Genomic DNA, 14,534 nt, shown 5'->3' on the forward strand with positions numbered 1-14,534 from the left:
AGCCTGTAATCCAGCGTGTCCATGCTGCTTTAAAGCAGCCACAAGGTCTTTTCGGCAGCAAATAGTTACAGGGCTTCCTGTGGGACTGGAGAAGCCCCCGGAGGTTGTCAAGTAGTCAGACTGAGATCTCCCAGAGGGCAGGGACACTGTCTCTCATTCAGCATGGTTCATCTCCAGCACCTGACTCAGTGCGTGGCACACAGTACGTATTCAATATAGCTAAATGAATGATCAAATGGCTGGGTGGAAACATTAAATTCAACACTATTCTGCAAACATCCGCCGTGCGCTATCCAGGCCTCAAGGGCCAGATGGACGCAGTTGCTACAAGACGACCGGAACCTGTTGATTCTAATTTCGTAAATATTGTAATTGTATACTATAATTTCCATATTTGCTGTTAAAACAAAAAGGAGAATTGGGGTTATCTCTTCTCTTGGTTCTCAGGAGCTGAACTGTAATGGTGCAGCGGCGCTGCGGCTCCACAGCACGCCCCTCTCAGCGAACACGACGCCCCCTCCGACGGAGCTGGGACGAGCTCCCAGCGCGCCCCGCGGCTGGGCCGCTGGGATCCTGAAGGGGTCGCTGTTCCCGCGATAACCTCCATAAAGGCTCCGCCCCGTGGCCGGCGCTCGCTGCCTCCGTTGGAACCCAGCTTGGCAAGGCCAGAACGCCAGTCTGTCCTCCCGCTAGCAAGCCGCAGCCAGCGCCGACGTTAGCGGCTGCCCTCCCGACCCGACAGGCCCAGTGTCCGGGCCGCAGCCGCCGGCGCGCGCAACCCGCTGTGAGGCGCTAGTTCTCTCCCCTCGCCCCACCCTCCTCCTCCCCCTTCGCGGAAACGACAGCTGCGGCGGCGGGGCTGGCGCCACCTCCCTCCACCTACCACGTCTGCCCCCGCCGCTCTCGCTCGGCGCCCCAGCCAGATCGCGGCGCCTCAGCCTCCCAGCTAGGTTAGCCGGCGGCTCCGCCCGGCTACCGCCCAGGATGAACATCATGGATTTTAACGTGAAGAAACTGGCGGCCGACGCGGGCACCTTCCTCAGTCGTGCCGTCCAGGTACCGCGGCAGGGGGAAGGGGTGACGACGCTCGGGGAGGACGGGGAGGGGCCGCCCGAGCGCTCAGCCCAAGGCGGCGGCGTCGTCCGCACTCCGGCCTCGACCCCACCCCGTGGGTTTGCTGCGGCTGGAGGCCTGGGAGACCGGCGCGGCCTGGTACTCCTCCGAGCCTGGTGGCCGTTTTCTGCCATCCTCCTGCCCAACTGCCGTTCCCCGGGAAGCAAAACGAAGTGGGAAGGGGGCCGGAGGTTCCTCTGGACCCTGGAGGACACCTTGAATTCGCGCTTGGGCCGAGGCACTGCACTGCTTCTTTTCTGATCCCGCGACGCCGGTACTCGTGTGACCTCCCTCCCGGGGCTGGCGGAGGCCTTGCTAGTCCGGCGGGGTAACATAGACCATTGTTGCACTGCCCCCGCCCTTTCTTTTCGCCTCTCTCACTCTCCCCACCGAGTCTAAGAAGGGAATTAGTTTCCTTTTCCTGCCCCTCAAACCCAAAAAGCTGCCAACACAGTTCCTTCTAGCCCTCTCTCCTATGAAAGGATTGTCCCTGGGCTTGGCAGCGCGCGCGCAGGGAAATAGAAATCGCCAGTTGGCGGCCAAACTTTGCCAAGACCACAGGAAACTTGGGTTTGGGGGTTCCCACCCATTCTGAGAATGGGAAGCACTGGCAGTACAGCAATGAGAGGTATGGGGAGATTCCTGGTACTGTGTTTATAGTCAACAGCGGTATCTTTTGAAAACGCTTGAAGGAAAAAGTTGACCTCACCATATTCCGCAATCAAGGAAGTGTCAGTACTAAGGAACTTGGACAGTTTTCTACAGTCATCACCCACATTATGCCAACTCAGTTAAAATCTATGAACAGATGTAAATTTACCCCAGCATGGGTTGTAAACAAATCTGGTGTTTAAATTAATAACACAGTCACAGTAGCAACAGCATTGTCTTACGTAAAGAGAAAACAGAAATAATTGTTTAATATGCATACCACATTGGTACCGAAATAGAAATCGTTTTACTACATTCCTGTCTCCTTTACGCCAATTTTAGTTGGCGCAGTTGATCCTACATTGCCCTATTCTTGGCAAAAAAATGATAGAGCTAGAGCAAGGTAGTAATAGCAGCCTGTACTGTGGAGAGGAAAAAAAAAACCTAGATCGAACACTTTGCTAGCCATTTGACCTATTATCTCCAGTCCTTTTCTTAGCTTTGCTAAGAAAATGATGTTACTAACCTCCTTTTATAAATGAGGAAACAGCCTAAGACAGGTTAAGTAACTTGCTTAACTTGCACGGTTGGTAAATATTCAGGTGCTGTCTGGCTTGGCTGCTGCAAGCTGCTGCTCTTCCTGGATAAGCATTGCGGGTTTAAGAACATATAGAATAATAGAATATTACAGACTAGAGGACCTTAGAGGTCACGTAGTAAAATCTGAGCATTTAAATATCAACAAAAACTACCACATAAGCTGTGGGAAATTCCTTTTAAGTCTTGATTTCCAACTTCCAAACTCAGTTTGGTGAGTAATAGGCTAGCTGCTTTAACCCTTCTCCCCCACGAAAATAGAAGGTGTATTGTAAAGGAGTCCCTGGGTGGTGCAAACAGTTAACTTGCTCAGCTGTGGTAACCAAAAGGTTGGAGGTTTGTGCTTACCCAGAAACACCTGAGAAGAAAAGACCTGGCATCTCCTTCCAAACAATCAGCCATTGAAAATCCTATGGAGCACAATTCTACTGTGACACATAGGGTCACCGTGAGCCTGAATCCATTCGACAGCAGCAGATTTGGCTTTTTTTAATAGTTCAAAGGATAAGCATTTAGTTTCCATATTTTTTTATGGTAAGGTGCAAGAAGAATGAATGATTGAGGCATATGAATTTTGATTTGTGAGATACTTCTATTAAAAAAACAAAACCAAACACATTACCGTCGAGTTGATTCCGACTCTTGGGGATTCTATAGGACATAGTAGAACTGCCCCCATAGGGCTTCCAAGGAGCACTGGTGGATTTGAACTGCTGACCTTTTGGTTAGCAGCCAAGCCCTTAACCACTCAGCCAGCAGGGTTCCACTTCTATTAGGCTTCATTAACATTTACTGCAATGGACTAAAGCCTCTGGTATTTTTTGTTTTAGTGCTAATTCCCTAATATTCTGGCTGCTGGAGGCAGATTTGAATTTATTATGTCTCTATATAATGTCACTTTTAAGTACACTTAGATATGTTTTCAGTACATAACTCACAGTGCTTACATTGGAAAGACATTTACTAGAACTTAGTCTGATTTAAATTGCTGATGGGTTCAATTTAAAAGAATAAATCTAGAGGAGCTCTCAAAAGTAGTGTGTTGTTAGGTGCCATCCAGTCGATTTTGACTCACAGCGATCCCATGTAACAGGTAGAGCTGCCCCATAGGGTTTTCTAGGTTGTAATCGTTAAGAGCAGATTGCCAAGTCTTTCTCCCTTAGAGCTGCTGGATGGGTTCAAACTGCCAACCTTTTGGATAGTGGTGGAACATGACATTGTACTACAGTGTTCCTTCAAAAGGTGTATATGTTCCCATCCAAAAAAAGTAACGACAACAAAACAAAACCAGTTGCCAGTCAAGTCAGTTCTAACTCTTGTAACCTCGTGTATTGCAGACTAGAACTACTCTCCATAGGGTTTTCAAAGATATGACCTTTTGGAAGCAGATCGCCAGGCCTTTTTTCCAAGGCTTACCTCTCAGTGGGTTGGAACCACCAACCTTTTGGTTAGTAGTCAAGTGTTTAATCGTTTGTACCACTCAGGGACTCCTATATATGTCTCTAGTGAATTTTAATTATTCCTTGTTTCAAATTCTCTAGGAAAAAGTTTTATCCTAATCTGTTAGCAATCAAAACAACTTTTTTTCATTTTAAATACTGATGTGCCTACTCCATGTGTCTGTGGACACTGGTGATATAGCAATTGAATAAAATCAGCAAAGTCTTTGCCCTCATAGAGGGCATTTTAGTGAGAGAGAATAAAAGCTAGTAAATATATGAGGAAGCGATGAAGAAAAAGGTCAGAGGGACAGGTCAAGGCAAGGGTAGTCACTGTTGCCATGTTATATGGATGGTCAGGGCAGGCCTCTCTGATAAGGGGAAACTCGAAGAGACCTCAAGGAAGTGACAGAGCCACAGTTTTTTTGGAAGAAAAGCATTTAAAGGAGATAGAACAAGTGCAAAGGCCCCAAGGTTTCAGGTGGACTTAGATAAGAGTGAGAGCAGGAATGTTCAGAATCTACCCAGTATTTGCTGTCAGATTGACTGTGGGGTTATGAGAGAAAGGTGAGTCAAGGATGACTCCAAGGTTTTTGGCTAGAGCAACTGAAAGAATAGAGATACCATTTACTAAGATGAGAAAAATTTCTAGAGATACGGGATCCTTTAATGTGTCTTTTTATATTAAGTCTTTATCTGTTAGAGATAGTGAAATATTTATAAATAAAGTTAAATGGTGTCTGGGATTTGCGTTAAGATATTTCAGAAGAAAAAAGGGGTAATTGAAACAAGATTAGCAGAATGTTGATGGTTGAAGCTGAGTGATGGGTTTGTCATATAATTATGTTATTTGTGTATGTATATTATATACATAATGTTATATCTTATATTTAATCTCTTCTTTTGTATATGTTTGACATTTTTCATAGTACTTTAAAAAATATGTAAGGAAAAAATAACATGAAATTTGGAATGCTGTGTGTTTAACAGAACAGTGCTTTCCCATTTCAGTATTTAGTCAGTAACTTAGTTCTTATTCTAAATTGAGTTGACATTAGTATAGTGCCAAGGTACCAAGTTTCATGCTAATAGAGCTTAAAGCTAAGAATAGCTTAAGAGCTATGCAAGTTACTCTTTATAAGCAATAAGAACAGTAGGAAGGGAATTAAACTTTTGTATTTCTGAATAATAATTTCCATTCAAATCAAATTGTGCCTTAAGGAATAGGCCATTTTCTGCTTGGCCAACTGCCATACTTATTTTCATTTCACTTAAAATTGTTTAAATTAAACATGTTCCTTGTTTTAAAAAAGAAAAAGGATATAAATGGGTCTCCACTCATCACCACTCCACTCTCATTCTTCTAGAATTTTTAATATGCCTTAGTTTAGTTTAAAAAGAACGTTAAAGTAGAATAATATATAAATGAACACACGTGTTTATTCCTTACTGGTTAATTTGGGTGTTTGTTATTTTTAACTTCCTCAAAAAAAAAAAGAATATAAAAGCCTCAGATGGTTTGTCCTCACTAAATTGTTATTTTATTACCGTATTTTTATGCAAATACTGTACGCCTTTTGCGTTTGCTGGCCAAGCCAGGCACCCTCACAAGCACTGCCATGCCAGTGCTCTTCCACATGTTGGTGTAAAAAAAATTAGCATAGCGCACTTATAAAAATACGGGGGGTGGGGATTGTGGGCATGGCTGGCAAACAAATGCAGAAAGGTGCATGCTATTTGCATAAAAATACGGCAGTGTTTTGAAGGTCCTTTATTAGTAAGGACCAGTCTTTCCAGTTTTTCAGTCTAAGCTCCTTCATTGAGCTTTAAATACTCCCTTGCTACCTGGTCGTTTCTATCAGTCATATATAAACACTGATTTCCAATCAAATTATTTTATATTTTCACAATATCTTGTACTTCTCTGACTCCAGACTTTTGTTCATACAATAAAACTCATCTTGAATGCCCTCCAACTCCCATCTTATTTCCTTCCCACAAGATAAAGCTTCAAGCCAATCTCTACTGTGATGGCTTCTCGAACCACAGGAATTTTATGTCATCTCACCTCCCTTTAAAATCAGTTTTCAATTTTTTGGGATTTTGTGGCATTTTTTGTCTAATGAACTGTTACGTAAGGTCTCTTGAGAGCTAAAATTCTATGACTCTCTGGCTTTCTCATCTTCAGTAAGATTGTATGCCCTAAGAACTCAACTGTTTTCTTATTCCCCTCCACAACATCTAGCTTGGTTCTTGCTAGTTTTTATATCATTTTAGCCAAGCAAGGTAGTATCCATATAAAAAGTTTAGTCTTTGAAGCGCAACAAGAATCATTTCACGTGCTAAATACTTTTGTTATTTTTACTAGTTTTTTCTAACATTTATTCACAGACCTTGAAGTTGATGAATGCCAGACTAAAATACTAAACTTTAATTCAGCCTACATTTATTGAGTATGTCCTATGTGCTTGGCATTGAAGATGCAGAAATAACTGAGGCCTAGTCCTTGTCCTTAAGGATTTACTTCGTAGGGTAGTCTCAAGTTTGTCGTAGTTAAATATTTTACTCTTGGTAGTAAATACTCATTTTGTGAGTTACTATTTTCTTCATTTGATAAATCCTTCACGTGGATGAAGAAACAAGATGCATCTTGGAGAAGTGATATTGAAGCAGAGCTTTGCTCACCATCTTTAAAATAACACTGTATACTTTTAAAAATATTTTCAAATTGAATTACTTAGTGGGGGTTCATTTTAATTTTCTAACATTTCCTCTGAACTGATTTCTAAAATTACATGGTGGACTTCATGAGTGTCAACTATTTTCTGAGGGGTGGAAAGTCTTTAAAATTCAGTAGTGGGCTCAACATTGATCCCCCATTTAGTTCATTAAGCATAACGGGGTTACCCTGAGTTGGAATCAGCTCAGGCAGCTGGTGGGTGGTGAGGCTGGAGATGTAAAGATACATGTGATGCTGCCTTCAGCTAGCTGCTATCAGACCTGTCTGGATGGAATCCCAACTTGACCAAACACTCTCTCTTAAACCCTTCTAAAATCCTATTTCCCTTGTAGAATTTAAACTCTGATAACTTCACCAAGTCTCTCAATTTCTAATAAATTAAGCATGTCACATTCAAAATCCCCTTGTGTAAAAATTCTGCATATTTAATGTTACTTAAAACTGTCTTCCCCTAATAAATGAAGGTTGTTAGAGCAGGTGTGGGTGTGTGCCTGACCTTCCTCCGCCTCCCCACACACACACCTGCTTTAAGTGGTGGTTCAGTGGTAGAATTCTCCCTTCTATGCAGGATACCCAGGTTCGATTCCCAGCCAAGTACCTCATGTGCAGCCACCACTGTCTGTCAGTGGAAGCTTCCATGCTGCTATGACGCTGAACAGGTTTCAGCAGAGCTTCCAGAGGGACTAGGAAGAAAGGCCTGGCAATCTGCTTCCAAAAACCAGCCAGTGAAAACCCTATGGATCACAACAGTCCGATCTGCAACTGATCATGGGGATGGTGCAGGATTGGGCGGCATTTCATTCTGTTGTGCGTGGGGTCTCTGTGTTGGGGGCCAACTCAATGGCAACTAACAACCACACTCTGTAGTAAAGAAGGGGTTACAGTGTCCGGCATAATGTGGCTGACTCAGAAAATCTGTCCCTCAAAACCTTATTTACAATAAAGCAGTGTTTACAGAAGATATATAAAGGAGAGAGAATCAAACTTTCTGGTCTTGTCATTTTCATCCAGTGGCCATTAAATGGATTCAGACTCATGGTGACCTCACGTGCATCAGAGTACAGCTGTGCTGCGTAGGGTTTTCAGTGACTCTGATTGTCAGGCAAGAAAGGTCCCTCTGGGTGGACTCAAACCTCCAGTCTTTTGGTTAGCAGAGCATATTAACCATTTGTGCCAACCAGGGACTCCTCATGTAATTTTACTGTATTACGAATATTATGAAAGAATTGTGTATCAAGTTAAAGTTTAAGGAACACTAGGTTTAGATTTCCATGACTTGTTGACATTCTGACTTTTATTGTAGGGTGTTTTTACTTTGTTTTTAATTATTAAGCTCAATTGCTATCCATTCATTAGTATCTACTGTAGTTTCTGATTAACAGCTATTACCATCAGGAGACTAAAATATCAGTAATGATTTCAGACTTGAAGGTGTTGAAAACTAAAAAATTTAGGATAAAATTTTTAAATTTTGTTAAGTAAGAAAAGGGTATTTTTTTTTAAAGAAAGTATTAATGGGCTTTTTGTCCTTAATAAAAAGGTACCATTATTATAATTTTATATTTGTTTAGAGAGTATTGTTATCCCAGCTAGATCATTAAATCCTTGAAGGTAAGAACCATGTTAATGCTGATTATACATCTCATACAGTAGAAGAAATATGTATATTATATGAAATTTGTGATTAATAACTTCAGTCCCTTTAATTTAGTTGCGATAACTTGTAATTTTCTGTTATACATTCTTAAAAGTGCTTTGGGGAAAAAATTAAATAGTATACTATTTTGTTATCTTAATGTGACATACATTGACAAGGAAAAAATCTTTTAGCCCTCCCCACAATGGTAATATTATGAGAAATATTATGTCTTTTATAGTTATACATTTAATTAATAAAATTTTAATTTATATTTCAATTTTAAAATGTGGTAACAGCAGTGTTCTTATTGTCCCACTCCTTTTTTTGTTCATTTAAGATAGGATTTAGGTTACCCTTAATTTGGTGAACAAAACCAAACCCATTGCCATCGAGTCAATTCTGACTCACAGTGACCCTATAGGGCAGAGTAGAACTGCCCCATAGGGTTTCCAAGGAGCTGCTGGTGGATTCAAACTGCTGACCTTTTGGTTGGCAGCTGATCTCTTAATCACTGCACCACCAGGGAATAGTTAACTGAATATTAGGTGGGAAGCAGAGATGGGCTGGTGGAGACAGCTGTTTAGAGTGCTGTGAACAAAGATACAGGAGTAAAGGAGCCCTGAATATGATTGGATAGTGGTGATAGAAATATAAAATACGAATTTCTAGAAGTCAGCAAGTGTATTAAATAATACACTATTTAATTTTTCTCCTAAGACATTTTTAAGAATATGTAACAGAAAATTATGAGTTATCTCAACTATATCTACTGGAAGTGAGTAACTTGAACAGATGTGAGATTGAATCCCAACTTTGACACCGTAGGCAAAATTTTTAATCACTCTGAGTCTCAACTTCATCACTAAAATTATACTTAACTGTATTACAGGATTCTTTTGAGAGTTTGATATGAACTACACACTTTAGTATATGTCATTTTTTAATATATACCAAACCCTGACACTGTTAAGAATACAGAAGTTTAAAAAAGATCTCATAATTGATCATATTGAAGAAAGAGAACATTAAAAATAAAATGGGACATATAGTGTACTGAAATGTGAAGCACAGATGTAGGTAGAGTGAAAAAACTTTTTACTGTTAGGAAATGCAAGTAAGCATCAGGTAGAGTTTATTACTGGTATTTAAATACATTGCTCATGTGGGCCTTCCTACAAAACGGCTATTTTCTAAACAAATTTTCTATTATCAGACTCTTTGTCTCACTTATTAAGGGTACCTCATATGGTTTTTTGTTTTCCCTTCTAAACTAAAATAGTAAAAAACTTAATTATATTTGTAGAATCTTACTTTATAAAGTCAGTTTACATGTATTCTTTGTTTCTTCCTTAACTTACACAAATGATTTGTTGCAAATATCCATATTTGCTCTGTTAAACTTTTATACTCTTTTATTTGTCCTCTGTGACTAAATGTATTTAATGAGAGACTCTTGAAACGTAATGTCATCAGAATCTCAAAGATAATGCTGAATAATTAAACAAGCTTTCTGACACAAAGATTGAAACATTTCATTCCCAAATTATTAACTTTCTAATTGCTGGTGCTCTGAAATACTTATTTCAGAGGGAGAAACTTGCCCAGAAACCTAACTTGTGTCGAGTAAATTCAGTGACTATTTCTTTAATCACTATTATATTTATAAACTTAAGTGATCATTTCTAGCCGTTACCTTTAATTCCATTGTGTTTCTTAAAACAGTACCATGTACAAAGATTGACCTAATAAATACTGTTTTTTTATATTGATCTGTTGATTTTTGTATTATTAATCTGTTCTTAGTTATTATATATAAGTTAAGATTTCTACAGAGAAATTGGAGCCCTGGTGGTGCAGTGGTTAAGAGCTCAGCTGCTAACCAAAAGGTCAGCAGTTCAAATCCACCAACTGCTTCCTTGGAAACCCTATGGGTTAGTTCCACTCTGTTCTATAGGGTCACTAACAAGTTGAAATTGACTCGATGGCAGTGGGTACAGAGAAATTAATATTTAATATGCATACAGGTAGTTTAAATGATCCTATAGAAATAATGCAACTGGAAGATAAATCGTCATCCTTAAAACTTTGACATAGTTGATTCCTTGTCATTCTGTCTCAGTTCAGTTGTTATCTGCTCAGAGAGGCTATTTCTTTGACCACCCCCATCTCACATTTCAAACTCCTGCTTCCCATTCCAAGCCCAGGTTGCCCATCCCTCCCCCTTGATCCTTCTTGATTCTCCTACCCCGCTGCTCCTACAGAATGAATTCTTCCTCTACACTTGCATTCATATTCACTCAGTCACTCATTCACTCACACAGGATTCAGTAGGGCCACCTATGTTGGTCCTAACCTCCACCATCTTTATATCTGTGTGTATCCTTATGAAATTATCCTGTTTATTTGTGTGTTTATTGTCTATCTTCCCCATTAAAATGTAAACTACCTAAGAGCAAGAACTTTGTTTTGTTGCATGCTGAAACCCATGTGCTTAGAATAGTGCCTAGTACATATGTAGGCGCTTAATGTTTTTGAAGGAATGAATGCAGTGAACAAATAAATGGATATACTTATTAAGAGAAAATTTATGCATGTGGTCCAATCTTTAAAGTGCCAGATGAAGGATTTTTCTCTACTGGTAGGGCTTCCTTCATAGATGATGTTCACCTGGGTCTGTTCCCCTTTTTTCCCTCCTTCTCGTTCTTTATCTGGGAGATTTTTTATTTTAACCATTGGAGGTAGACTTAAAACATTTACGTTTCTAATCTACACCTCTGTAGGAGGTCTGTCACTTAAGACTCATCTGGAATCTGCAGAGAAGACCAAGTCTCCCTCTTAAGAATGAGGCTTGCATACTTATCCAGCTGGCCTTGGGATCAAGGTCTGTTTTTTCCCAGCTTCATTCCAGTCCTTAATTACATTATACTACAAGTTTATGAGATTAGGCAATAGGTTTGGGACTGCTGTTCTCAGTTCCACCCGTTGGATCAGAAATTAGCTCCAGGCCAGTATCAAAAAGACCTAAGGCTTCATGAAAGCTGCTTAAGCTATTTCTAGCCCCTGAACAGGATATTCAGTGGGGGTTTTAACCATAACTGTAAAAATAAAATTCTGGTGAACTTTCAGCTAAAAGTGCTAACTGGTGTTAGACCAAGAAAAAAGATGCTGAAAGAAACAGATAATAAAACTCAGAAAAAATAAGAGCAACAGAAAAGATTTAAGAAATGGTGGGGAGGGGCTGAATATTATATTTTGTTGCTAGAAATGAGTCATGACTCATGATCATAGAATTAGTTCTAGCAATATGCCTGTGTGAAGGTGGCAGAAAGCAGCATATGCAAGAGGAAAATTATTCGTGAAGAACAGCGAGTCATTACCTTTAATATTTTAATTAAAAATAGAAGTCTCTATAAAATCTAGACAGAAATCTTTTATCTCTTTTTTATCATACAGAAAATGTTGCCTTTCCTCAAACACCAGCATGCTCAGGATAATAAAAATTGATATGTTGAACATATTTAATATATTTGATGATCTCTAAGAAATGCCTTCACAGTATGAATAGGATATGTTCCAAAAGTTTGTTTATAAATCAATTTCTGGAACATACCGTAAACAAACAACTTAAATGATAGTTTCCCAGAACATCCCATAAAAGCATTATCTAACTAGGTGTGATTAAAGTGACAATCATACATGAGACACGTTAAACATAAGCAGCCCTTTTTAATCGAAAATTATAATTACCAGGCACTGAAAAGTGCTTTATATATACGTATATATACTTATATATATATATATGTATATATATGTATATATATACACGCACATATGATCATATTTAATCCTTAAAACACTGTAAGGTATGCTGTTTGTCTCTTTTACGATAGAGGATCCTTCAGCAAGCTTTTGAATATTTCTTAAGCTTACGCAGGTTCACACAGCAGTGCAGTCAGGATTTGAATTCAGCTTCAGCTGACTCAAAGCTGTTACTCTTTACCACTATGGTCTTCTGCATTGTATGTACAAAACATTTGTATACTTAGGCAGTATGCTAAATTTTCTGCAGAATTCATACCATACATTTTAGCAGAAGAACTAAGGATGTGTGGTAACTATAAAATAAGGTCATCATAAATGCTGTAAAAGTGGTATGGATACTTTACCACAAGGGCAAAAGCATACTATTCACAAGTTATGTCTTACAAACAAATTTGAGGCACAATTATTTGTAAGTTTGGGGCTGTTTGGATTTGTTTGCTTTTTAATTGTTGATAGAGCTTCCTAAAATATATTTGAGGTATATGTATTTTTTTTTTTTTTTTTAAACAACAGTTCACAGAAGAAAAGCTTGGCCAGGCAGAGAAGACAGAATTGGATGCTCACTTAGAGAACCTCCTTAGCAAAGCTGAATGTACCAAAATATGGACAGAAAAAATAATGAAACAAACTGAAGTGTTGTTGCAGCCAAATCCAAGTAAGAAACCCTTTACCTCTTGTCTATCTTATTAAGCTTAGGAAGTACTTTCAGTGGGTTTTTTTGTTTGTTTGTTTAAAAAAAAATTGCAACGATAAAGAATAGTGAGTCTGGGCAACATAATATGGTTGAATCTGGAGGACAATATGCTAAGTGGAATAAGTCAATCAGAAAAGGACAAATATTGTATGGTCTCACTATTATAAAAAGTCAAGAATAGGTATGCACACAGAAAGCACCATTCTTTGATGGTTACCAGGGGTGGGGTGGGGGGGAGTAGAAATCACTTTCTAGACAATAGACGCTTGATATTTTTGATGATAGGAAAGGCAATACCAAATATGGGTAAAGTTTGCACAACTTGAGGAAGGTAAATGAAGATACTAAGAAGTACACAAAAAGAACAGTTTTAGTGAATGCTATAACATACAATTTTATGACAACTGTGATTAACAGCCAAAAAATAGCTGTGTGGTTCCGTAAGTAGATACGGATGCATATGTATGTGTAGGAAGGCATATGTGAGTACATGCACGTGTGTGTATAGGTATATCTGTAGGCATATGTATATACGTGTTTTCGTGTGCTGCGTGTATATTCCTGTATATAACAAAGCACATAGGGAGCACAGTTACGGAGACTTACTACACATATTCAGAAACCTCGCGGGATTGGTTTACTGGTTTAAAATGCTTAGGACCGCAGTCTCACGGGACAACTCAGTCAGTTGGCATAACATAGTTCATAAAAATAATGTTGTACATCCTAGTTTGATGAGTAGCGTCTGGGGTTTTAAAACCTTGCAAGCAGCCATCTAAGATATAACTGTCGGTCTCTACTCGTCTGGATCAAAAGAGAGTGAAGAAGAAACTAGTCCACAGAAGGACAAATAGCCCACACAAACCACGGCCTCTTCTAGCCTGAGACCAGAAGAGCTAGATGGTGCCCAGCTACAACTACCAACCATTCTGACAAGGGACACAATAAAAGGTCCTAGATAGAATGGGAGAAAAATGTAGAACAAAATTTAAATTCCTAAAAATGGCCAGGCTTATTGGACCAATAGAGACTAGAGGAATCCTTGATTCCTAAGATACCCTTTGAATTTGTAACTGAAGCTACTCCTGGAGGTCACCTTTCCACCAAATAATAGATTGGCTTATAAAATAAACAATATCACCCATGAGTAATGTGCTCCCTTCAACAATTATATGAGACCAAATGGTCAGCATTTACCTAAAAGCAAAGACAAAAAGGCAGGGAGGGAAAGGGAAGCTAAATCAGTGGAAACAGAACAAACACAATGGAAATAATGACAATGCTGACACTGTGAAAATTATAACCAATGTCACAGAACAATTTGTATTAAAAATTGTGAAATGAGAACCTAATTTGCCATGTAAGTTTTCACCTAAAACACAATAAAAATTTTTTTTTAAAAGCTTTAATGACTAATGAAAATTTTTTTGTTTGTGGCTTTGGGTGCTATAGTTAATTTTTGTATGCTTTGGTGAAGAAGAGTGATGAACTCCTTTGCACGCCCTCAAACAAATTTACAAATAACATATTTTCAGGCCTTTGTAAATTCTCTTGAAAGCCCAATTTCAGGCATTGACTTCTTTGAATTTTAAGACTCACGAGGGAATGTGAAAACAAAGTAATCATCCTTTTTTATCCAGGAGAGAATCATCCCTAATTAATTATGGGAAAATTATATGAAGACTTAAATGGTTACCAATGATTTATGTTTACGTTGTTTTACATTTTCACATAAATTGTTTCCTTTGATTTTCAGACGACTGAGGTTTTTCATATCATCTAACTCAATAATACTGCAAATAAGATGCATAATTGTTTATTAGATGAAACTTAGCATCT

The 14,534-nt window shown here is 39.0% G+C and overlaps 1 protein-coding gene across 2 annotated transcripts in view; it reads left to right on the plus strand.

Moving 5' to 3' along the window:
* Window positions 1-874: 874 nt before the first annotated feature.
* The window catches only part of SH3GLB1 (SH3 domain containing GRB2 like, endophilin B1), a 52,112-nt gene continuing 38,452 nt past the window's right edge, over window positions 875-14,534 (plus strand). The window contains exons 1-2 of one of the 2 annotated variants that reach the window (XM_004378708.3): window positions 875-1,056; window positions 12,515-12,656. In XM_004378708.3, the coding sequence (XP_004378765.1) occupies window positions 985-1,056; window positions 12,515-12,656 (214 nt within the window). In that variant the 5' untranslated portion in view covers window positions 875-984. The remainder of the gene's footprint in view (window positions 1,057-12,514; window positions 12,657-14,534) is intronic. The other variant, XM_004378706.2, reaches the window with a different exon arrangement.

Source organism: Trichechus manatus, unplaced genomic scaffold (genome assembly GCF_000243295.1).
Source record: "Trichechus manatus latirostris isolate Lorelei unplaced genomic scaffold, TriManLat1.0 scaffold00058, whole genome shotgun sequence".
Taxonomy (NCBI): domain Eukaryota; kingdom Metazoa; phylum Chordata; class Mammalia; order Sirenia; family Trichechidae; genus Trichechus; species Trichechus manatus.